The following is a 24,034-nucleotide window of genomic DNA, read 5'->3' on the forward strand; positions in this document are numbered from 1 at the left end:
GGTTGAATCTGCACATGCGGAGGGCCGACTATACAGATCAAACGGGAATAACCTGGGGCTCCCACGTGATACTGAGTCCATATACTGATTTCCATTCTCTTCCACCTGTACTACTACTAGGCTAGGTTGTTAATGACCCTAGTCAGTCAGGATGTGTGATTATATCTAACCATGTAGATAGGGTTTTTACAGTGAGAAGGGGCCTTGGAGATTGCCAAATTTAATTATTTCATTTAAAAAATGAGAAAGCTCAGGCCCAAAGGGAAGTGACCTGTCCAGAGATGTGGAGCCAGTCAATGGCAGAATTTGAGAGTCTTGACTGTGTGATCTGGGGTGTCCGGTACGCCCACTGGGGCCTCCTTGTGCCCACATGCCCAATGGTGTAGCACAGGAGAGAAAAATGGGTTAACAGGAGAGAATGGGTTAACTCAAGCAGCATAAATTCTCATCCAGTTCATCTCTCGGGCACTACTTTTGCACTGGGTACTTTCTCACCGCTTCAGCTGTGCTCCCATGATCACCCTCTATTTGTCCCTTCACTAGTCAGTGCATCTGAGATCACTTCCTCAGTGCTGGTTTTCTATGTATCTCCTCCATTTTCCATCAGTTCAGAAGGGCGTCTACATTTTTTTTTTTTTAAGAACAGCAAACCCAAAAGGTGCCGGGGAGAACTGCGTGATTCAGGCATAAAAACTTTGGTGAGAGTGGGTGATCAATGGAACCTAAGCGATTTTCTGCCTGATACGCTTGGTTCTAAGTTTAACTCTCATCTATTTTCATGCTGACCTTTAAGCCAATGTAAAAAGCCATAAAAAGAAACTTAATTACTTTGCGGTCATTCGTAAAACTTGTTTTGGTTACTGTTATTTATTTTTTATCCTTTAATATGTGAGTTGGGAAAGGTTTGCTGAATACTCAAGTAAGTTTGTATAGTATCGTGGAGCCAATATTTTTAAAAAGGAATGTATCTCCCATTTTATCACCGAATAAACAGCAGGTTAGCATCACACCTCTATTATGATAAGTTCCCCTAATTTTTAATATTGTAAGCAGTCACCCCTCTGTATTACAAAGAGTATATACAGGAATGTGGTTAGTGGGCTGTCCAGACCGTGTTACTTTTCCTTTAAGCTTGCTGGCCAACCCCATTGCTTATTAATTCCTCCAACAGACAGTGGGCAGAAGCAAAGACAAGTTCAGCTACATGCTAGTGTTGCCAGAAAAGAGGGCAGGAAAGACTGGGACACATGCGGATGGTCATGTCCCAGGTCTCAGGACCGCCAAGCGTGGGTTCTTGGCTTCGTGCAGGAAAGAATTCAAGGGCTAGCCATAGTAAAGTGAAAGCAGGTTTATTTAGAGAGATACATATTCCATTGACAGAATGCGGTCAGTCTCAGAAAGTGAGAGCAGCCCTGGGAGGAACACACTCCACAGACAGTGTGAGCCATCTCAGAAGGCGAAAGGCCCCCACATTTAGGGGGGTTAGTTTTTATGCGCTGGGTAATTTCACAGGCTAATGAGTGGGAGGATTATTCCAACTATTTGGGGGAAGGGGGTGGAGATTTCCAGGAATTGGGTCACTGTCCACTTTTTGACCTTTATGGTCAACCTCAGAACTGTCACAGCACCTGTGGGTGTGGCATTTAGCTGATGTGTTAATGAGCGTATAATGGAGCTCAAGGTCTAGTGGAAGTCGACTCGTCTGCCATCTTGGACCTAGTTGGTTCTAACCAGCTTATGTCATGCCCTATGGCTGTGTCCTTCTTTGAAAGGTTGTGCCTGGCTCCCTTCCTGTCTCACCAGAACACCAAGGAAAGAACTCACAGAGAAGAAAGGAGACTAAAACTAAAACCAATGGCTACAGGGAAGCACAAGTTTGATAAAAGTCCTGAGTTCTCATCCAGTTGCTGCTTCTAAATAAACAAGCTTCATAAAGTCTGAGCAAATATTATCTCTCTTGGTTTCAGTTTAAAAAGTAGCTGTGTCTAGAGTCATTCATTCTTTTAACCAACATTTACCACATCCTGTACTGTCAAAAGCACTGGGGGCACAAAGGTGAACATGATACAAGCCCTGCCCTCAAAGAGTTCCTGGTCTAGAGAGGCAAAGAGAAACATCCACATGGAACACTGGACAAGATAAGGAATGACCCAGACAAGAAACACATGGGCATGATGAGGATACAGATGTCTTTGGGATCAACTGGGTGTGAAACAGGAGGGAAGGGGGCAGGGTACAACCTTTAAAAGAATGACACAGCCATAGGACATGACATAAACTGGTTACAACCAACTAGGTCCAAGATGGCAGAGGAGACTTCCACTAGACCTTGAGCGGCAGTATACGCTCCCTGTAACACGTCACCACGCTAAATGACACACCCAGAGGTGCCATGACAGTTCCGAGTTTGACCATAAAAGTCAAAAAGTGGGCAGTGACCCAATTCCTGGAAATCCCCGCCCCTTCCCCAAAACAGCTGGAATACTCCTCTATTCATTAGCCTATGAAATTACACATCCCTATAAAAACTGACAAGCCCGGTACCCTGGGGCCTCTCTCGTCTCTTCTGAGATGGCCCACACTCTGTGGAGTGTGTTTCTCTCTAAATAAAGCCAGTTCTTACCTATCACTGTGTCTCTCACTGAATTCTTTCTGCGACGAGACATCAAGAACATGAGCTTCATTAAGTCCTGAGAGCAGGTGTGTGATCTCCGTTAAAAGACCATGGGTTGGGGCCCCCCTGGTGGCGCAGTGGTTGGGAGTCCGCCTGCCGATGCAGGGGACAGGGGTTTGTGCCCTGGTCTGGGAGGATCCCAGGTGCCGCGGAGCGGCTGGGCCCATGGGCCATGGCCGCTGAGCCTGCGCGTCCGGAGCCTATGCTCCGCAGCGGGAGAGGCCGCAACAGTGAGTGGCCCGTGTACCGCAAAAAAAAAAAAAAAGACCATGGGCTCATGTCCCAATCTGAGTTTCATGGTTTCAGGTGCAAGGGATAGGAATTCACTAAAACTAAAGGAAAATGAGGGAGTTCATTGGCAGGACACCCAGATGTCTCTTGCAGACCCAAATAACAGGAAAGCTGCCAGTCTTCCAAGGGAGAAGGCCTAAGAACTGAGGGGATCTAGGCAGCATCTCTGTCTATCTCAGGGCCAACAGCTATTCCACTCAGCAGGGTCTGTGATGGAGGACTGTGGGGTGTGAGGTCGGCAGCTTGTGTAGGAAGGGGTGTGAGGGCAGAGGAACTGGTGGAGACAGAAGGTTCTATACGGACCAGAGTGATATTACAGAGAGGAGTTAAGAGATCTTAGAACTACATTAGTCCAACTTCTCATAGTTAAAAGTGAAGAATCTGGGGTGAACCAAAGTCTTGTGGGCCCAAGTTCACCTGGCTAAATTGAGAGAGCCCAGAAAGGACCAGCCTCTGGTCTCTCACTAAGCCCAGGAATCCAACCACACCCCTACTCTAAAATGCTATGATGCAAGAGATTCAGTTATTTCTCCATTATCCTAACCAGCTGGTGATAAGTTATGATATTAAAATCAAAGGCCAACGATTCTCAAAAGACATGAAGCCCCGAGGCTTGGTAAATACTCTGGAAAGCAGAGTCCAAATCCAAAGCGATGCTAGGGAGCCAGAAATAAAAATGAACAGAATTTCTCAAGAAGCAATTTAATAAAGATGGATGCATTGGGACTGACATATATACACTATTGATACTATGCATAAAATAGATAACTAATGAGAACACACTGCACAGCACAGGGAACTACTTAATGCTCTGTGGTGACCTAAATGGGAAGGAAATCCGAAAAGGAGGGGATATACGTATATGCACAGCTGATTCATTTTGCTGTACAGCAGAAACTAACACAACATTGTAAAGCAACTATACTCCAATAAAAATTAATTTAAATTTAAAAAGAAATCAAAGGCCAAGAGGAAAAAAAGAGAAAAATGAAACAGACATGGGTGGGGGGGAGGTGGATTAGGTTATTTTATTACTGGGATGAGTGATAGGATTAATGGAATGCTAGTCCTGAAACCAAACAATGAACAAATGTTATCACTAATCCAATCTTCCATTACTGATAGGCCGTGCCAACGGATTAAAACCAATCCTGCTGGGATAAACAAGGCAATCTGGGGAAGTGAGCAAAGAAGTATCTTCAAAGTCTCTTTTCTTCCTTGATAAGCTGAACTTTTGACTAATTTGCCTCATCACTTGCTTTTTAAAAATCTGTAAATATAAACTGTTTACGGTGATTATGGAAATAGCTACCAAATTTATCCAACCAAATAACAAACACAGCAATAAACTAAACTGGTTCTGAATGTAATCTACAATGCTATTATCTAATCAGGAAAGACTAAAAAACAGATCATTATGTAAGAATGCTGTAATTATAAAAGAGGCCTCCCTCCCCCCCCCCCCACCCCCACCCTCCCCCCCCCCCCCCCCCCGCCCCCCCCCCCCGCCCGTTTTGCTCTCCCAAACCCTGATCACAACACAGTTATTTCAAGATTCTACTTGCAGGAGCTCCATTTAAACAGGAAAAGCACTAATTGGGACTCTAGTAGCAGCTGTACTACTTTGATGTCAGTCGCAAGGATGAACTTGAGCAGAATTCTTTACAGCCCTGCCAAGCCAGAGTTAGGAAGGTTAACCCTTAGGCAGCTCGTTCATCCAGTCCTGGTTTCTGGAACCCTATTCAAAAGTTGCTTCTGCAGGAACACTCCACATGTGACACGTCCTCTGACTGGGGTCCCTGTGACTATCACAGAGCAGTCAAGTAGCAACTGAATAAGTCAGATAAGGAAGTGACGGCTCCAGAACCCAAGGCAGTCAGGTCAAAGCCTGGTTTCTGGAAACGGAAATGTATTGAAAGATCGAAAATTTGGTTTCCATTTGCCATGACTGCTGTAGCCTTATACAGTCTCTCAGGGCCTTATTTTCCTTGAGTGTAAAAGTAAGTTGGTCTGTTATGGAGCTGGATGGTGCTAATGGCTACACAACAACGTGACAGTACTTAATACCACTGAACTGTGCGCTTACAAATGGTTAGGATGATAAATTTTAGATTATGTGAATTTTAACACGATTGAAAAGAAGAGAAAGATCCAAAGAAAGTAATTTGGTCCAGATGATTGCTAAGGAGTATTCCAGCTCCTTAAAAACCAAAATTAGGGCAACGTGATTTATCCAGCCCACCCGCTACAGGCTCTCGGTGGTGCAGACCAACCTGCTCTTCTGGCTGGCCCCTGAAGAAGGCCTGTCCCCCCACTCTCTCTAGTGGGGGTTCTGGAACCCACTCCACCCCTCAGCTCCCCAGTAGCCGTGGGCTGCTCTAGGTCCATAGGAAGGACCTAAGCCATCTCAAAAATGAGTGTTCCTGACCAAAAATTTTAAACTTTAATTTAAAAATAATTAGAAAAAACGGTGAATTGGTTATTATTGATGGATGCTAGAGAATCAACCCTACTTTGAAAACTGATGGATAAAGGGAAATTAAGCATTTACTCTGTCTGTCCTAAGTAAGTTGCACCACTGGATAACCAAGCAGTTGATTGAGGGGAGTGCGTCCTTATAGAAGCATTCCAGCGAGCAGATGAACAAAGGAATGATAGCATTAATATACTGCATTGCCCAGAAAGTTTGTTCGGGTTCTTCTCTAACATCTTATGGAAAAACCTGAATGAACTTTTCGGCCAGCCCAATATTACCACTCTGCGCCCTAACGACTCTAGACACTGACCATAAACAGCTGCTGGCATCATCGAAAAGGAGAGACAACTAGACATTTTGTGCCTCCTGATAGAAGACAACAGCATTGATGAAGTAGCCTTGGCAAAACAAGCAAATCAAACATGACTGACCAAGCTTCTTGATCCAACTGCCAGTCTATACGGTACATACAGAGGACAGAGAAACATGATCAAGAAAACCTGGAGGATGCAATCAGCAAAACCCAGACCATGGGAAACTATAGGACAAACAACCTGGTCTCTTCAACAACAGCAACAAAATTGTGAGAGAAGAAAGAGAGAAAGGAAAGAAAGGAAGAAGAGAGAGACTGGAGAAAGAACTAGTTTGTGTATGCTCGAAATTCTCCATTAAAAAACTTAAAAAAAATAAAACATTAACAAAATTATTGGGGAAGAATTGGTAGAGGACAATTTTTAGGGCAGTGAAACTATTCCGTGTGACACTATGATAGCGGACACATTTGTCAAAACCCATAGAATGTACAACACCGAGAGTGAACTCTCTGTAAACTATGGACTTTGCGTGATAATGACGTGTCAATGTAGTTTCTTCAATTCCAACAAATGTACCAGTCTGGAGGGTACACATCTGTACCAGGGTACACATCTGTACCAGTCTGGAGGGTACACATCTGGAAACACATCCGCTCAGTGGCAGAGTCACTTATCCCAGAACATTCCTTACCTTCGGACAGGGTTCTTTGCACTAGACCATGTTACCTACCTCCTTGCAGAGTAGCACCTGACCCCAGGAAGACAGATGGATGGACAAACAGATAGATACACGGATGGATGAACGGATAGATAGATCATAAAATCCACTCACCCACAGGATTCTATAGGATCTCTTTTTCCTTAGGCTGCTTGGTCTGCCCATACTGACATTTCAACTTTTTATTGAAAACATAGTAAAACTATATGGATCTCCAATTGAGAATCTCAGCTCAAACTGTAACTATTTCTCTTTCTTTTTTTTTTCCCAAGGGAAAGATGCTCATTTATTAATTTTTAAATTTTTTTACATTTTTTTGAGTTTTATTTATTTTTTTATACAGCAGGTTCTTATTAGCCATCAATTTTATTTTATTTATTTTTTTAAATTAATTCATTTATTTTAATTTTTGGCTGGTTGGGTCTCCCTTGCTGCACGCGAGCTTTCTCTAGTTGGAGTGAGTGGGGGGGCTACTCTCCGTTGTGGTGTGCGGGTTTCTCACTGCGGTGGCTTCTCTTGTGCGGAGCACGGGCTCTAGGCACGCGGGCTTCAGTAGTTGTGGCACGCAGGCTCAGTAGTTGTGGCTCGCGGGCTCTAGAGCGCAGGCTCGGTAGTTGTGGCGCACGAGCTTAGCTGCTCCGCGGCACGTGGGATCTTCCCGGACCAGGGATTGAACCCGTGTCCCCTGCATTGGCAGGCGGATTCTTAACCACTGCGCCACCAGGATAGTCCCAGTCATCAATTTTATACACATGAGTGTATACATGTCAATCCCAGTCTCCCAATTCATCCCACCACCACCACCACCCCCCGCCGCATTCCCCCCTTGGCGTCCATACGTTTGTTCTCTACATCTGTGTCTCAATTTCTGCCCTGCAAACCGGTTCATCTGTACCATTTTTCTAGGTTCCACCTATATGCGTTAATATACGATATTTATTCAAACTGTAACTATTTCTTTAAATGACCTTTGGTCTTCAAATTGCCAAAAGTACAAATATATCACTAACAAGAAAATCACTGTTTCTTGCGGGGAGGATATATAAAACAGCCTTAACAAGTGGGTAGAGGGGAGGGGAGAGGAGAGAAATCGAGCTGCTGCCTAACGAGAGCCATAGCTATAAGCACTAAACTGCTTTAGAAATGAACCGGCCACCTAGTTTGTTAAATATCAAATGCTGGACCAGGCAAAAATTTCCTCTCGCTCAGGGCACACCTGATCCTGACCCCCAAACACAGGCTACTGTCACCAGCAGAAGGCTGCACCGATTCAGAGATTCTAGCATTCAGGAGAGCCGAAAACAGACTGGCAGGCGCCAGTTCTTGTACACAGTAAGCTATTTCACGTGTCTGCACTTTGTCTTCCATAAAACACATGGGACCTTAGGGCAAAAAGGTAAGGGGTACAAAATAATATATCACTCTTCACTTACCAAGAAGAATCTGACAGGAGACACTGCTGCTTCCCAATTAGCTCTTTAAAAAAAAATCAGTGCACAATATTCAATCGTTTTGTGAATTTTGCTCTTCTTGGAAACTCTCTCTTTAAAATGGGTTTTGACTGTTTGGTGGAAAAGCTGTAGAGAAACATTAGCGTGCCTAGTCCCATTTTTTCAAAAAGGCACAAGAGACGTTGAGCTTTAACTATTACTTCACTGCTGCTAAGGAGAGCCTTCTTGGTTCAGGGAATTCTGACACTTCTTGCAGGAGACAGCAGTCAGCAAAGACACAATTTAATTCCTTGTTAGTGGAAGAAACAGTTCATTGGAGCAGATTAGGAAATAAAACCCCAGAGGAAGCGCTTCAGTCACCTAAATTTTTTGACAGAATTTGCACATTTTAAAAGCAAGGATTAAATCCCAGGTTTTCACCAGAAATCAGCAGAGCTTTCTTTCTTTCTTTTTTTGATTCTATTATAAATGGAATTGTTTTCTTTATTTTGTTTTCTGGTTGTTAACTGCTGGTGTACAGAAATACAACTGGTTTTTGTGTATTGATCTTGTATCCTACAACTTTGCTGAATTTGTTTATTAGCTCTAATTGCTATTAACATGTGACCCCTGTGCTAGTCCACACACCTTCTTTCATCCCCATTTAATTGTTGAAGAGACGGAGCAGCTGGGACTTGCCCAAGGTTCTACTGCCTCTTCCAGCTGAGCTCCCACCCAGCTTAGCGCCCCAGCTCAGCCCCTTAACTGAACGGGTTCTTTTCAGCGTGCTATGCACACACAAATCCCAGCAAGTGCCCTCTGCGAAGCCTCCTGTCCGTCTCTTCCAACTTCCCAATCTCTACCTCCTATTTGCCTTCTTTTAACCATTATCACGAGCCCAGCTGGACTCCCACCCCAACCCTGGCCCTCAGCTCTAGCTGTCTGGTCGCAGAGATAACGCTCAATAAGTGAAGCCCCGGGACCCTTTACCCCCAATCTCCTACCTGGAGCAGAGAACCACAGGGGGCATCCACCGCCTCAGTTCCCCCCCAGCCCCTGGTAACCCTGGTCTCCAGCGAGACAGCCCTGGTCTTAGGTGTCCCAGAGCTCTGCACACACGGCCCTGGCAAGATCAGACCCTTTACCTGCAACACACCTTCCAGGAAAGCAGGCAAGTTCAGAATGCAAACCAGGTTTATTTTAGGGGTTAGCCCCCCTCCCCCACTTGGAATCTGGTTTTCATGCTCACAGAAAGGCAGCCCTAAAGGTGGGACTCCAAGCTCCAGATCCAGAGAAGCTCCAGCCTAGCTTTCTTTATCAAGAGCTAAATCTGGACAAGGGGATCGTTTCTCAGAGCAGCAGGGCTCCTAACTGCGACAAAGAACACCGCTGAAATTGTTACCCAAAATATAAATATGATTTCAGAGCTGTTGGTGAGGACTCACATTTTGTGACTATATGAAACTTAATTTCACACCTTGTATAAACATTTGCTCATTCACAGCAATCGTTGCAAGTTCTAGGGAAAAACCACTATTTGTTTTAGCTAAATTACAATACATCACATGCTTCTGATTTCTGCACAGGGTGAGAGCTAAAGACATTTTCCCTCAAAACTGGCATAAGACGAGCGTAAGCTCCATGGAGTCTGGGCCCATGTGCTGAAATGAAACAAAAATACCGTCTCCGATAATGAAGAAGTCAAACACATAAGAAAATGCACAGATGATCCCAAATGCCTTTTTCTCTAGCTCGTTTATTTCAAAATGTGGCCCTTTGTGAGAAATAATCCTAACTGATGCGAGCGGCACAGCTCTTCCTTCATCAACCACTCCAAGGAGAAGCAATGACGAGTCCCGAAGAGGAGGGCCGGGGGGGAATCGCAGGACTTACAGCCACCTGGCTGGTCGAGCTGGTTTGCAGCCACAATGGCAGGAAGGCGATTTACCATATGGACACAACCACAGAGCAAGGCTACAGCGTGAGGAAGGAGGGCTACAGTCAGCCGTGCGGGCCGAGAATCATCATGCTACCACCCAAAGGCAGCAAGGGGCGCTCGGGGACAGGGGTACACTGCCAGGCAAGGAAGTAGCACGCTTTCAGACAAAAACTGGCCTCAGATTTCCCACCAAATCTGACCACTGATCTGTCTTCTTCCGACTTTATTTTGAAGTGGCGGGGAAGGTGAGAAAAGGGATTCTCATCGGAAAGAAAGCACTTGGGGAAAAGAGCTTACTACGCTTAGATCAAGCCCCCCATCCCACTTAGATAGGCGTATGCTAGTGGCGTTAGCAACAGTGGTAGCAGAGAGCATTTACTCTACACTTCGTATGTCCCTCCACGTGGAGTAGTCGGCTACATGGATGGCCCCCAACGGAACATGTCCTGGTACTTATGCCCTTGTGTTGGGCAGTCCCTTCTCCTTAAGTCTGGGATGATCCTGTGACTTGCTTTAGCCAAGAAAATGTGGCTGTACTTCGATATAACTCAGTCTCAATGCCTCAAGAATGCTACACTTTAGAAGGAAAATTTTAAGACGTGTATGCAAAATTTAGATATAAAAGCCAACCTGCCAACTTTCTCATTTCCTAATCATTCTGTAAAACTTTTCCCTCACCAAATAGGTACTGTTAATTGCCTGGGAAGAGTCTCCTTTTATGTCAGCAGTAGTTCTTATTTCAAAGGCTACCTGTAATGCTTTACAAAACTGGCTTTGACTTTGGTGTGACACAAATATATGGAAGTTTATTACTACATTAAACCTAGACTTCCCTTCCAGTAATTAACAATAAATATTTTTAGCATCTGAAAATGTGCATCTCAGACAGATATGTAAATATTTAGCGCCATCCTTTTGAGACTGTTAAGTTTTCATTTTCAGTCACGCAGGCGTATGTGTGTTTTCATTAATAGCCTAATTATATCGAATATTTTCATTCTGCACAATATTTTGCTTCTATATTTGAAATAATTGAATTCATCTGTGCTAATGAATGTTCTAAATGGACATTTTAATAACTGAGATCAGCACATACTGTAACCCTCAGAACACTATATAAAACAAGGACGAATGTTTATGTTACACCAAGGCAAAACTGTCCATGATCAGTAGCTTGGCTCAAGGTCACATTTCAGTTTAAATTCCTTGTGTTGCTCCAACTGATTCTGATCGGGGGGAAAAGAGCTTACTTACCACGCTGAGACCAGTTTTTTACCTCTAGTCTCACGAATAAGACCCAGCATCTTCACTTGCTGTTCAGGGCCCCGCTTGTCTTCACAACCTCATATTAATGCTCCCCATTCTTCTGTGGTCCTCTGACTGGAACTTTTGCCTCAGAGGCCTGCATGGCTAAGCCTCCTGTCACATGTGCTCGAAGGTCGCCTTCTCAAGGAAGTCTCCCCTCACCATTCCTTTAAGGCAGCTCTCCCAGCTCTTCTAACATTCTATACATTACTTATTTATTATGGTTACTATCTTCCACACTCTCTCTGCTAGGAATGTAGACTCCACGAGGAAAGGGGCTCTGTTTTGTTCATGGAAATATTCTGAGCACCTAGAACCAGATATACATATATACACACATACATATACCGACACTTAGTAGATATCTGTTTAATCAAGAATGACTTATCTGCCAGGCACTGTTCTGTTCTAGGCCCTGGGGCTACGGCAGTAAACAAGACAAACAGGGTCCCTCTTGCATAGAGATTTCAGCCAAATAATTAAAAAAAAACAAGACAATAAACCAATAGAGAACAGCAGACAGTGATGAGTACTACAAAGATAATTAAAAGGTAGTATGGTAGAGAGTGACTGGGGAAGCTACTTTAGACTGTAGTCAGGGAAGGCCTCTCTGAGGAGGTGATATCTCAGCTAAAAAACTGAATAAGGAGATCTCTGACTCTTGCACATGCTTGTTTTACTTTCCATATCCCCGATCCGTTGTGGGCTAAGGCAAGTCACAGTCCCCTCCTTCTGCCCAGTCTCTGTTTCTCCTGGCACTTCTTGCCTTTATACGGTCAGTACTTTAGCCCCAGGTTTACCTGTTATGGCCTCACTGTGGACTGTACACTCTGTTGTTACGATGTTTCCCTCTACAGCCATTTACGCCGTGTGTCTTTTATTTTATTTAATTACTTTTTTGGCCGCGTTGGGTCTTCGTTGCTGCACGCGGGCTTTCTCTAGTTGCGATGCGTGGGGGCTACTCTTCATTGCGGTGCTCGGTCTTCTCATTGTGGTGACTTCTCTTGTTGCGGAGCATGGGCTCTAGGTGTGTGGGCTTAGTTGCTCCGCGGCATATGGGATCTTCCCAGACCAGGAATCGAACCCGTGTCCCCTGCATTGGCAGGCGGATTCTTAACCACTGCGCCACCAGGGATGTCCCACGCCATGTGTCTTGAACTCAACTTTCTGGCGTTTCTATCACAAACTTAGTTTTCTCGTAGTTAGAAACGCAGGATCTGTTTTTGTCCAATATTCCTTGAATATTGTACATAGTAGGATTTTGGTTTGGGGGACAATCTGAGTCTTTTTACTTTAATAGGTATTTATTCTATTGGTATTTATTGACAGTATAGGCGTGTAGTTTAAAACTGGTCATCTTATTTTATGGTTTTAGCTATTAACGCTTTGTTGTTGTTTTTATCTCTTGCTATATGGATTGTCTTTTGTTGCCTTGGGGGTTTATACTGCATCTTCTTTCTTTTTTTTTTTTTTTCAAGTTCTTTCTAATTTTACATCATATACTTAAACCTCTATTTCTTGATGTTTAGACATATCTCCGGCTCCCAAATAAGATGAGAAAGTACGCCTACCCAAACTCAATTCTATTTGCTCTATGAATGTTTCTACATTCCCATGTTTTATAACATTTACCTTCTCTTTTTATTCTTGACAATTATTTGGCCTTGACTATTTATTCAAAACGACAGATGGCTTTGCCATTATTCACCAGAATGTAAACGTCTATATTCCCTGTGCCTAGAACAGGGCTTGGTACACAACAGGCAGTCGATATACATTTGCTGAATGTATGAAGGGACACAGTTGATCCCTTGACTCAACTGGATTTTTGTCATTAAGTACGTATTTGAAGAAAGGTTCATGGGCCTTTCCTAGAGCTCATGCTTTATCCCTACCTCCTTTTTTTTTTTTTTTAAAGAACACTGCTAACGCTGCTATTTTTCTATATAACAAAACTTGGCTGAATATAAAAATTCTCGGGTCAAACTTTCCACACAAATTTTGTGGTATGCTCCACGGTCTCCTGGCATTGAATGAATGCTGTGGAAAACAATCTGAGGCAACGATTCCTGTAAAGTGTGATACTTTCTCTGGTCACCAGCTTTTTTTTTTTTTTTTTTTGCAGTACGCAGGCCTCTCACTGCTGTGGCCTCTCCCGTTGCGGAGCACAGGCTCCGGACGCGCAGGCTCAGCGGCCATGGCTCACGGGCCCAGCCGCTCTGCGGCATGTGGGATCTTCCCGGACCGGGGCACGAACCCGCGTCCCCTGCACCGGCAGGCGGACTCTCAACCACTGCGTCACCAGGGAAGCCCGGTCACCAGCCTTCAAGTAGGTTAAGACCCTTCCTTTGATTGACTGGTGCATCTTTTGTGGGTTTTAACTTCTTTTTTGTTTCTTGCATTAAGTTTTATGAGAAGAAGCCTGGTGCAGAGACCAAAAATCCAGGAAGTTTTTGAAACAAGGAATAAGCAAAGGTATAAAGATGAGAGAGAGCAGAAGGATATGGGAATGAGCAACCGTGGATATGATGTTTCCCTAAACCAGCCTCGCAGAGGAATTCACTCAGTGTGGAAGCGGGGATGGCTGGGAAGATGGGCCGGCAGGAGCTGGAGCTCTCTTCCTTCATTCTAAACAGGTTCTATCTTCAAGAAATCACTACCTCCCCAAATATCACACATGACAACACACGAGCTCAAAATGTTTTCCTGATGATAGTAAGTCAGTCTTTTAGGTATTTCAAAGGCATTCTTGCTTTCTTGCAAATTTACTCAATTTTCTATTTCCTCTTGCTTTCTATTTACATTATCCCAACTGTCAGTAGGACAATATTTTGACACAATAGCGAGCAATTAAAATGCTACGGGCAGTCATGAAGAATTATGCGTGAAACTGGTCCTCTTCCTACTGGAACAAGTACCAGAAAACCTCATTCATCTGGATTCTACTGAGGCAGTGGGGAAAGCAGTCCACTGGGAATCAGGACGCAGGGGATTAGCTCTGGCTCCCATCCTGGTTGTATGTAAGTTACTGTGCCTCCCGAGGCCTCAGAGTTCCCAGTTAAGCAATGAGAGTATATGCCGAGGTCCCGGGCAGCAAAAAACTACTGGAAAAGGTCAGAGTTTGTGTCTCTTAAAACATGGACAGAATGAGTTGACTTATAGGTTTACAATTTGTTTTTTTTAAATATGAGCTAGGAAAGTTATTTCTGTAAATACAACAGTCACAAAGTAAAATAAAATCGTGGTATTAAAGGGATAAAATCATGAGCTCTTCCTCCTTTTTAAAAATTTGTCTAGCATAGTGATTACTCGTATTTCTTTGTTTTAAAAGAACGACAGAGTAAATACTGAGAAAACATCCTTTGTCAGCCACTTAGATATGCTTGTTTACACAGGAATAGTTATTAATGTATCAACTGTGATTTGTCCATTAAAGAAGCCATTAACTTTGCAAACCTAGCTCTGAACGAGGATACGCAGAAGTGTGGGGAGATGGGAATGGTGCTGGGTTTCTTCATATTCATTATCTCATTCAAACTTCATACCAATTGCAAACGTTATCATCCCTATTTTGATAAATGATAACAAATGTTATCCTTATTTTGTGGGTGAAGAAACCAAGGCTATGGCAATTATATAAGTAGCAGGTGACTATAAGAAAAGAATATTTATAACACTTTAAAAATATTGCATTATTCAGACTTCACTAATTAAGACTGAGCTTCCTCTTAGCAAAACCATGAAGCGACGCAACTGGTGTGGTTCTAATATTTTACCTGGAACTTCCCCCTCAGGACAAAAGCAGGAGCCCAGGATCTCCCTTGACCTTTCATCCCATAAAAACATGCCTGAAGAGGCCTCAGCAGTGGGTTCTGTGGCTGCAAGCCACACTCTGATGTTACTCCTTTGTAGGTAATGTGGTAAAATACAAAACACAAAATTTTACCGTCTTAACCGTTTCCAAGTATACAGTTCGGTGGCATTGAGTACATTCACAATGTTGTGTAACCAACTTTGTTATTTTTAATTTCACTTTTTATTGTGGAAATGTCTGAACATATCCCAAAGTAGAGAGAACCGTGTAATAAACTCTCACATCAGCCAGCTCTAGCAATTATCCATCCTGTTTTATTTACCCACCCCCCCATATAACCACACTTTTTAAAAAACTAAAATAGAATAACACAAATTCATTATCAATTCACCTACAATCTACTTCAGTACGATATGGCAGTATTTTAACACCTGCCACTAGGAAGCAATGGATTCACCTTTAAAGTAATTGAATTATGAGCACCCTGCTCAAAATACTTTGTTATTGACCACCTGCTAGCTAAAACCCACCTTCAGCCGGCACCCTCCCATGCCCCTGCTTTCACACAAACCAGGCAGTTCACGATCTTTTTTTTCTGGTTGTGCTGCATGGCTTGTGGGATCTTAGTTCCCCGGGGATTGAACCCGTGACCTCTGCAGTGAAAGCGTGGAGTCTTAACCGCTGGACCGTCAGGGAATTCCAGTTCATGATCTTTTCCCATCTCCGGTTTTCCTTAGACTGTCCTCCTCCAGTCCACCTAACGTTTCCTCCTCACACCTCCTCTGTTTAAGAAAGGCTCTGCTTCCTTCAAAGTCCAGCTCCAGTCCTCTCTGCAAAGGGTCAGGACCCTAACGGTGCTCTCCTTCCCACAGGTGAGCCTACAGATACATTGTAATAAACACCTATGGCTCATCTCCAACAACGCAGTGATACTCCAAGGAGTCAGGCCCTCTGGAACCTTCCTGCTCTGACGGGCATCTTCTGTTTTGTCCCCGGGCCTCTTTCTGACCGATCCTGAGGCTCTTGACGTGGGGTCCTGAAATTGCATGCGCTGTTTGTTTGCTCGCCAAGATTATAATTTCCATGAGACCAGGGATCTTGTCTGGTTAGGTATCCCAGATCCCTAGTGCCTAGAACAGCAACCAATTCCACCAATGTTTATTGAGCATCCAATACATTTTCCAAAGGTGGGGAGTGTCTCTTATTCCAAAAAGGGTCCAGAACCTCCAGCCTAGTCCTTTTGGATCCACGCCTTGGTCATACAGCCCACTGGGTCATTGGTTTAAGGGTCACTTAAGAGGGTGTGGTCTCTTGTTTCACCCTGAATTCCATGCTCTGCAGCCTGAAAGCCAGTCCTGCCTCAGGGTCCTAGGTTCTGACCAGATAGAGGACTTCGGTTAGAGCAGGAGATCTGGCCAAATCTTACCTCCCGGATGACCTCCGCTCACAACAATCTCGCGAAGGACTGTCTATACAAATCGTCAGGGGCTGATATTCCCTGTCTCTGAACATAGTCTCACCCTTCAATCGGATTGCAAGCCCCTCACAGTCAAGGGCATGTAACACCGTGCACTAACCAGACATAGGGCGGGGAGTCCATAAACACTTGTGGTCAATTCATTAATCAACGCCACTGGCATTACAGGGGCAGGGAACAATGAGAAACGTGGAGGTATGCTAACGAGCAGAGAGAACTGAGTCCTGTCTTTTAAATCGTAATACAGAGGCACTAAAAGAAGAGAGCCTGTTTTCCCTTCCAAGACAACTTGTGACAGTTTTTCATAACTGCTACTTGTACCCAAATATCTTCAGGGCAGACGCACAAAACAACAGACGCTTGCTATGTAAAAGAACAGCTGCATTTCAAAAACTGCAGGTGCCATCAGAGACCTAAGTCTGCACCTGTGGAGAGAGAACTACCCCCCCCCCCCACCCCGAGACACCACCATTCAGAACTTACATTTTAAAGCAGAGCTGTTACTTCCACATCCTCTAAGCCAGCCAGGAACCCCTTAGAAAACAGACAGGAACAACCTAATTTTATTAGTTGCTACAGAAATCCAAAGCAATCTATTTTCTAACTCCTTATTGGAAGCAAGAAAAATACCTTTGACACTTAACCCTGCCCACACCCCACAAAGATCTGAATCAAACTCAATAAGGGTAACAGGCAAATCTCCACTGAACTTTATAAATGATCTGTCCTCTCACAAAGCCAAAGTATTAGCAATCTAACTTCCTGTTTTATGGCAACACACTTAACAAACATAAATTAATAATTTTCAAAATCAAAACGCAATAAAACATACAACACAAAATACATAAAACAGAATTTAATTTTTCTTTGAAGGTTCAGGAAGGAACTCAGATTTTTCAGTGTTTTGGATTAATTTAAATCAGGACATTTACTAAAAATGCCTATCAGCAGAGCTTTTTATAAGTTCCTTTGGTGACCTCTGTTATGATATTTTATTATTCTTTACTGCCCAATTCCTGTGATATTACCTGGAAAGAAAGCAATGTGCTCCCATGTATACTCTGTGTGTGTGTGTGTGTGTGTGTGTGCGTGCTCAACAGAACAGATACAAGCCAACAGGAGACATAATTTTATCTGAGTTTTAAACTGATGAGAAAAACAGGAGAGGAAGGCCTTGTTACTGTTTCTATCACCATTAACAGGAATCTTTTCACTTTGTAGGACACGGCCGTGGAAGACGGCTATATGTAAACAAGGATAAAAATCTACAAAATTCCAATCTATCAATATTGTTTCTCTTTTGGTGCCATCTCTTAAAAGGAATGCACATACTCCTACAAAGGATAACTCTTCAGAGCCCACCTCCTCCACGAAGCCTTCTTCACTGCCCCTCACTAGAACTCCTGACCCATAATATTCATTAGGTGCGTACTACTGTCATCTAAATAACAATATGCATAGTAAATAAGCAACTAGCACCTAGTGACTGGTCCTATCCTATCGTCCCATTATTATTATCCCCATCAACCAATGAGAAAACTAAGGGTGAGAGCGGTTCATTAAGAAGCCCAGAGACACACAGAGAATAGTGGGAGACCTAGGGTTCAAACCCAAGCAGGCTGACTCCCGAAGCTATTTTTTCAGCCTATGCTTCCTTGTTCATTTTTCATATGCACTATGTTCTAAATCCCCTTGCCTGTAAATGTCTAAGATCAAGGGTTCTCTGTGCTCCTAGAGTCTACCACCGTGCCTCACGTAAGTCTGCTCATAGTACATAACACCGTAGTTTAATATCAGTTCGTATTCATTATAAAAACACAAAAGCCCAGACTCTTCTTTCGCAAGCCCTATGTGCCACGTTGAAAGGTGGCAGAGAATGCCGCGTTTCACTGTGCTCTGCTTCGCTGGGCTTTACCGCGTTTTTCACAGATTGAAGGTCTGGGACGACCCTGCATTGTCAGATGATGGGTAACACTTTTTAGCAATAAAGTAGTTTTAAATTAAGGTATGTACACTGTTTTCTTAGACAGTGTTATTGCACATTTAATAGACTACACTATAGTGTAGACATAACTTTTTATTGTGTGTGTGTGTGTGAGTGAGTGCGGTACGCGGGCCTCTCACTGCTGTGGCCTCTCCCGTTGCGGAGCACAGGCTCCGGACGCGCAGGCCCAGCGGCCATGGCTCACGGGCCCAGCCGCTCCGTGGCGTGTGGGATCTTCCCGGACCGGGGCACGAACCCGCGTCCCCTGCATCGGCAGGCGGACTCTCAACCACTGCGCCACCAGGGAAGCCCTAGATATAACTTTTATATGCATTAGGAAACTAAAAAATACGTGTGACTTACTTTGTGATATTTGCTTTACTGGGGTGGTCTGGAACCAAACCCACCGTATCTCCAAGGTATGCCTGTACAAAAAAGATTAATACTGGCGGTAGGGGATAGGAACTAAGACCGGCATTCTGGATCCTAGCCACACAGTAATAGTCTCATGGCTGAGAAAGATTACAGCAGACAGGAGACACACCTCTCAGATCCCCTTTGGGAAGGCCTGGCCACCTGGCTGTGGGGAGTGCAGTCAGCAGGCAGCCTCCAGCTGTCAGCTCATTCAGGGTCAGTGTCAGCAAGCCACTTCTCTGTGTTAACACTAATTCCCAGAGACCTAAACCTTCCTCATGGTCTCCCTGTTAAGAGTGGGGGGGACTTCCCTGGTGGTCCAGGGGGTAAGACTCTGCACTCCCAATGCAGGGGGCCTGGGTTCGATCCCTGGTCGGGAACTATATCCTGCACGCATGTCGCAGCTGAGAGTCTGCATGCCGCAACTAAAAGATGCCGCATGCCGCAACGAAGATACCACGTGCCGCAACTAAGACCCGGCGCAGCCAAAATAAATAAAGTAATTAATCAAAAAAGAAAAAAAAAAAGTGGGAGCCCATGGGGGTCAGGAAGCAGATGAAGCCCTAGCCGAGGCCCGGCTTATGGCGGGTCCACCCACGGGGTCTGCGGGCGCAGCTGGCGTGCGCCCTTGAGGCCAACGTACTTGGCAGTCGGCACAACCACCACTTCAGGTCCTTGGTCTGTGGGGTTAGACCATCCATAGTGGAGAAGGCCAAGTGGAAGTGTGATGCTGCCCTGCCCCACCCCACCACTGTCTCCCAGGCAAGACAGTAGTAGGTCAAAGAGAATACTGCACCCCACGGCAATGGCAGACATCAGCACCATTTTGAAGGATCTCAAGGATGCAGAGGAAGTGGTCTCCATCCTATCTGGACTGGTGTAATTTGCCAGTCTGACTCCTGCAGAAACCAGACAGATCCTGGAGAAAAACTGCAGACTACTGAGAGCTCAACCAGGAAGGTAGCCCTGATCACAGCCACTTCCTGTGTCAGATGCAACATCTTTTCTAGAGCAGGATAATACAGTCTCTGATCATACAAAGCCATTGGTTTAGTGAATGCATTTTTTATTCCAATCAAACAAGAAGATCAGAAACAGTTCATATTCCATGGGGGGGACAGTACACATTTACAGTCTTGCCTATGGGCAAATCTGCCCTCTGTCATAATACAGTAGAAGAGCCCTGGATGTCTAGACATCCCTCTGACCGTCACAGTGATCCATGACATAACGACGTGATACTGATCAAGCCAGATGAGCAGGAGGTGGCCAGGTCGTTGGAGGCATTGGTAAGATACATGCTATGTCTTCTCCACCCATAAAAATGTTTAGGGATCCGGAGGCCAGGTGCATGCCAGGACGTCTCACTGTAGAGAGAGAGCCCTCTGCAGATTTCCCACACCCTACACATCTGTTGGGTATGCTGAGAATACAAGGCCCTGACCACTCTTTATCTGGGACATCTCTCGAGGCTGTGTTTGCAGTGAGCAGCCTTGAGGGATAAGGTAACATCTCCCTGCAAATAAAGAGCAAACTTGCTGACAGGCTGCGATAATGCGGTGGGTTTTCCAGGCTCAGTGTCCCTTCCTGTGATGTAACCCACTGTGAGGGCAGGCGTCCATCTAGGCCCACCCGAATCACCCCTTAAGGGATTCAGGAGACTAAGGAGACCCTGCTGACAGCCTGGCTACTCCTTTTCCTGGGACTTCTGTCAGCATCTATGTGACTGTGATAAGCTAACATTTTAGCTTGCAAAAAAGAAGCAGGGGGTGGGGAGGTAAAAGCCTCAGACCTTTCACAGCTCTTGACACCTATATAAAGTAAAACATAATGATTGCATTTTGCATCTCTTATCACGAGGAAAAGAAGCACCATGTCTGGTGGGCCTCTTCGGGTGCTATCAGACCCACCAAGTCCTCAGGTTGCACAGGCCCAGCCACAATCAGCTCTGAGATGGAAGCAGTACACTCTGGACCGAGCATGAGGAGAACCAGAGGCCTTGGGCTCTAGGGCACCACCACGCTGTCTCAGCATCCCTCCCGCAGCTTGTGTCTGTCTGTATAGGGAATCCCATACGATCGACTGGAGGAGGAGGAAAAAGCCCAAGCCTGCTTCACAGACAGGCCGCCTTGTTATGTGCGTACAAGCCAACAGTGCATGGCAGCTACGTTACAGACTCACTTGGGATGAGCGTAAAGGCCAGCAGTGAGGGAAAGGCCTCCCGACAGGTAAGGCTCAGAGCATTCGCAGCGAGGTGTCAACCTTGTGTGGAAAAACAAGTGGCACAGGTTAGACGATATATGGGCTCATGGGCAGTGATGAGTGGTCCTGTCAGATTGTCAAGGGCCTAGAAGGAAAGACTGGAAGGTCAGGACAAGAAAGGCTAAGGTGCAGACATGCATGAACACATGGAGGTGCGCTGAAGGGTAGAAGATCTTTGTATCACCCACCACGGAAGAGCACTGGATAATCAAGGGGAAAAGGTGACCTGACCAGTTAATATCAGTCAACCTTGTCAGCATGATGGACCCATGAACAAAGTGGCCACAGTGGCAGGAATGGGCCCAACAGCACGGACTTGCACTTAGAAGAGTTGACATAGTTACTGATGCTAACAAATGTCCAAACTGCCGGCAACAGAGACCAATACTGAGCCGTACAGTAACAGTGGTGCGGCTGACCGAGAGCGTGACAGACAAGGACATGCAGCAACAGGTCCCTCTTCCAGGAAGACCTTGCTGCCTGCCTATGGGAGCGCGGTCAGCACTCGGCCTTCAGCGGTCAGCTCACCCAGGGACAGCCTCAGAGAGCCACCCCACTGCAGTCACGGCCTTCCTGGAGCCACGTGCGTCTGGTGACCAAGCAAGGCTGGCCGACGCAGGACAGCTCTTACAGGCCATGCTCGCTCCAGAGACCTCCTGGGCTTTGTCAGGCTGTATCACGGTTTACCGTCTTCCCCTGTCCAATCATGCTTCTTCCCCCTTCCTCTGACAGGTTTTGACCCCTAATAAATATACTGCACCCCAAACTCCATCTCAGCACCTGCTACCGAAAAACCTGACCTATGACAGAGGTGAATGCAAGGCACAGCGCTACCTTGTACGGCTCAGATGTGTGGGTTCTGGAGCCCCAGTGCCCAGGTCTGAACCCTAGTCCCGCCACCTCCCAGCTGGGAGACTCTGGACAAGGTTTAGGCAAGGAGAGTAGCAGTACCTCTCAGAGGACAAATGTAAGAATGAAACGGGTGTCTTTTGTTTTGGCTTTCATCACTAACCAGTCCTATGCTCTTTCTTCCCTCCCTGTAGATTCGGCTTTGGTCGGTGATCCCTCACCTCATTTCTTTGAACCCAGAGTCTATAAATCTGGGCTCATTTGTAGAACAGAAATATCTGTCCCTACTGGCTGATAAAGTATTGTTTCTCTGCCAAAAAGAAGTGCTAACAGGGCAGAGCTCCAGGGCCACAAGGAGCACTGAAGCAGAGAGCTGGAATTCGTAACACACAAATGCTGAAACCGCCCCCTTCTTCTTGCAAAGAACCAGAAGCAAGGGCTGTGTGGCCTCTGCTAGGCTCACACACAAGACGCAATAAGCAATCAGTGAAGTATCCCACGTGGGGAATCTCAGAACAGCAAACGGGGGTGATGATTCTATGATACCATCCAAAAACATCACCTAAAAAAAGATGCAATTTTTTAATATCCTGTTTCGGGGTGTTTTTTCCTCTCTCTCTTCCTCCTGCGCTGCCCCCCCCCCCCCAGCCACCAAGTCAGGAGAAAGCGGGAGGATACCAGCCGGAGCAGAACAGTCAAGGGTCCAGTCCTGGCTCTGCTCCTAGTGAACCTCTGTGACTTCCTGGAGAGAAACGCCTCCCCACCTGCACCCTCAGTTTCCTGCACGGTGAAATGATGGGAGGGAAGCAGCTGCCTCCTGGCTCTTCTGGGTCTGGGCTTTCATGACACTCTAGACACGTCCCTCAACAATATCAGAGGTTCCTTAATGGGCAGGACAATGCCACATGCTGTCTAAATGTCTGTTGGATGAACTGTATTAAATTAATTGGTCTTAGGAGACTTTAAATATTTAAGTGCCCTTTGTTAAAAAAAAGTGCAAAAAAAAAAATCTTTTAAAGGAGAGGAGAAGTTCATTTGTAAGAACCCATCCTAGCCCACCTCCGATCTGTGAAGTGAGGTTCTCTGCATGCCACACTTGGGGCCGAGGGGTGGGGGGTGGGAGGGCGGGGCCTATTTGAACTGACAAGAGAATATGGCAGTTCTGGCCAAGAGAAGGAAAAGGAATTTGGTGCCCTTTATTTACTTAATTTCAGTTATTTTATTTTATTTTTCCCAAGGTGCCCAAGTCAACGGGAAAAAAAAATCTAAATCTATTTTGTTATATGTCAGATAGGAAAAGAACATCCTTCTAGAGCTACTGTGCTTGGGATTTATACTGGCTTAGTGATATGATAAAAATGAAATGAAATTTTATTTAAGACTGTGAGAGACTTACAAGGATATTTTCTTCGGGGCACTGAGATGTAAAGTAGGAGTAGATAAGTGGAAGGAAAAGGACCCTAGGAAACACTTCTGGGGCTGCAATAAGTGGAGCTAGGATTGGAGAGGGGACAAGTTATTAAATCTGTAGCTAAAACCCCCTAGGTTTCTTCTCTGGAGACATAAGTCCCAGCAAATCTAACTCTGTGTGTGGAGAACCGGGGCAGCTGTACAAAAAGAAAGTTCCCAGAGCCAAAAGTTACATTCCTTCAAAAGATCTACCTGGGAATGTCTTTGCCTGAGCCCCCAGTACATCAGGGTGGGAGAGGTGGAGGGTGCATGAGGACGTTCTGCTCAACAATACATAATGGAGTCAGTCTGTGAGCAGGGCACACAGGGGAATCCCAAAAGGTGGTTCCGTCCTATTATGAGTGTCTACCAATGCTTAGAGACTAGGATCTTCTGTAAGTTTGATCCCAAGGCTGGCAAAGTATCTTGCTGTGGTTATTAAACAGTAAAAAAAAATAAAATAAAAAACAAAAAACTAAGTTTCCAGGGACAAAGATGAGAGGGGGAAGGGAGAACAACCACCTCAGAAAAAGAGCCAAAGACAGGAGCACTGGGTCTCAGGCCCGCTCTCACCGCAGTCTCCCAAGCCTTTTCACATCACAGCACCCACAGATGACATCTACAGGACACAGTGACAC

General features: G+C 45.1%; 1 protein-coding gene across 7 annotated transcripts in view; it reads right to left on the minus strand.

Annotated features, from left to right (window-relative positions):
• MED27 (mediator complex subunit 27) overlaps positions 1–24,034 on the minus strand; it is a 235,018-nt gene that overhangs the window by 131,144 nt on the left and 79,840 nt on the right. For 2 of the 7 annotated variants that reach the window (XM_029203611.1, XM_029203605.1), the window contains one exon: positions 16,922–16,972. The exons of 4 other annotated variants lie outside the window; for them this stretch is intronic. In XM_029203611.1, the coding sequence (XP_029059444.1) occupies positions 16,925–16,972 (48 nt within the window). In that variant the 3' untranslated portion in view covers positions 16,922–16,924. Of the gene's footprint in view, positions 1–12,556; positions 16,092–16,921; positions 16,973–24,034 lie in introns of those variants that run through there. One more of the 7 variants, XM_029203606.1, reaches the window with a different exon arrangement.

This window comes from Monodon monoceros, unplaced genomic scaffold, assembly GCF_005190385.1.
Source record: "Monodon monoceros isolate NGI ecotype Baffin Bay Population unplaced genomic scaffold, NGI_Narwhal_1 Super_Scaffold_5, whole genome shotgun sequence".
Lineage (NCBI taxonomy): Eukaryota > Metazoa > Chordata > Mammalia > Artiodactyla > Monodontidae > Monodon > Monodon monoceros.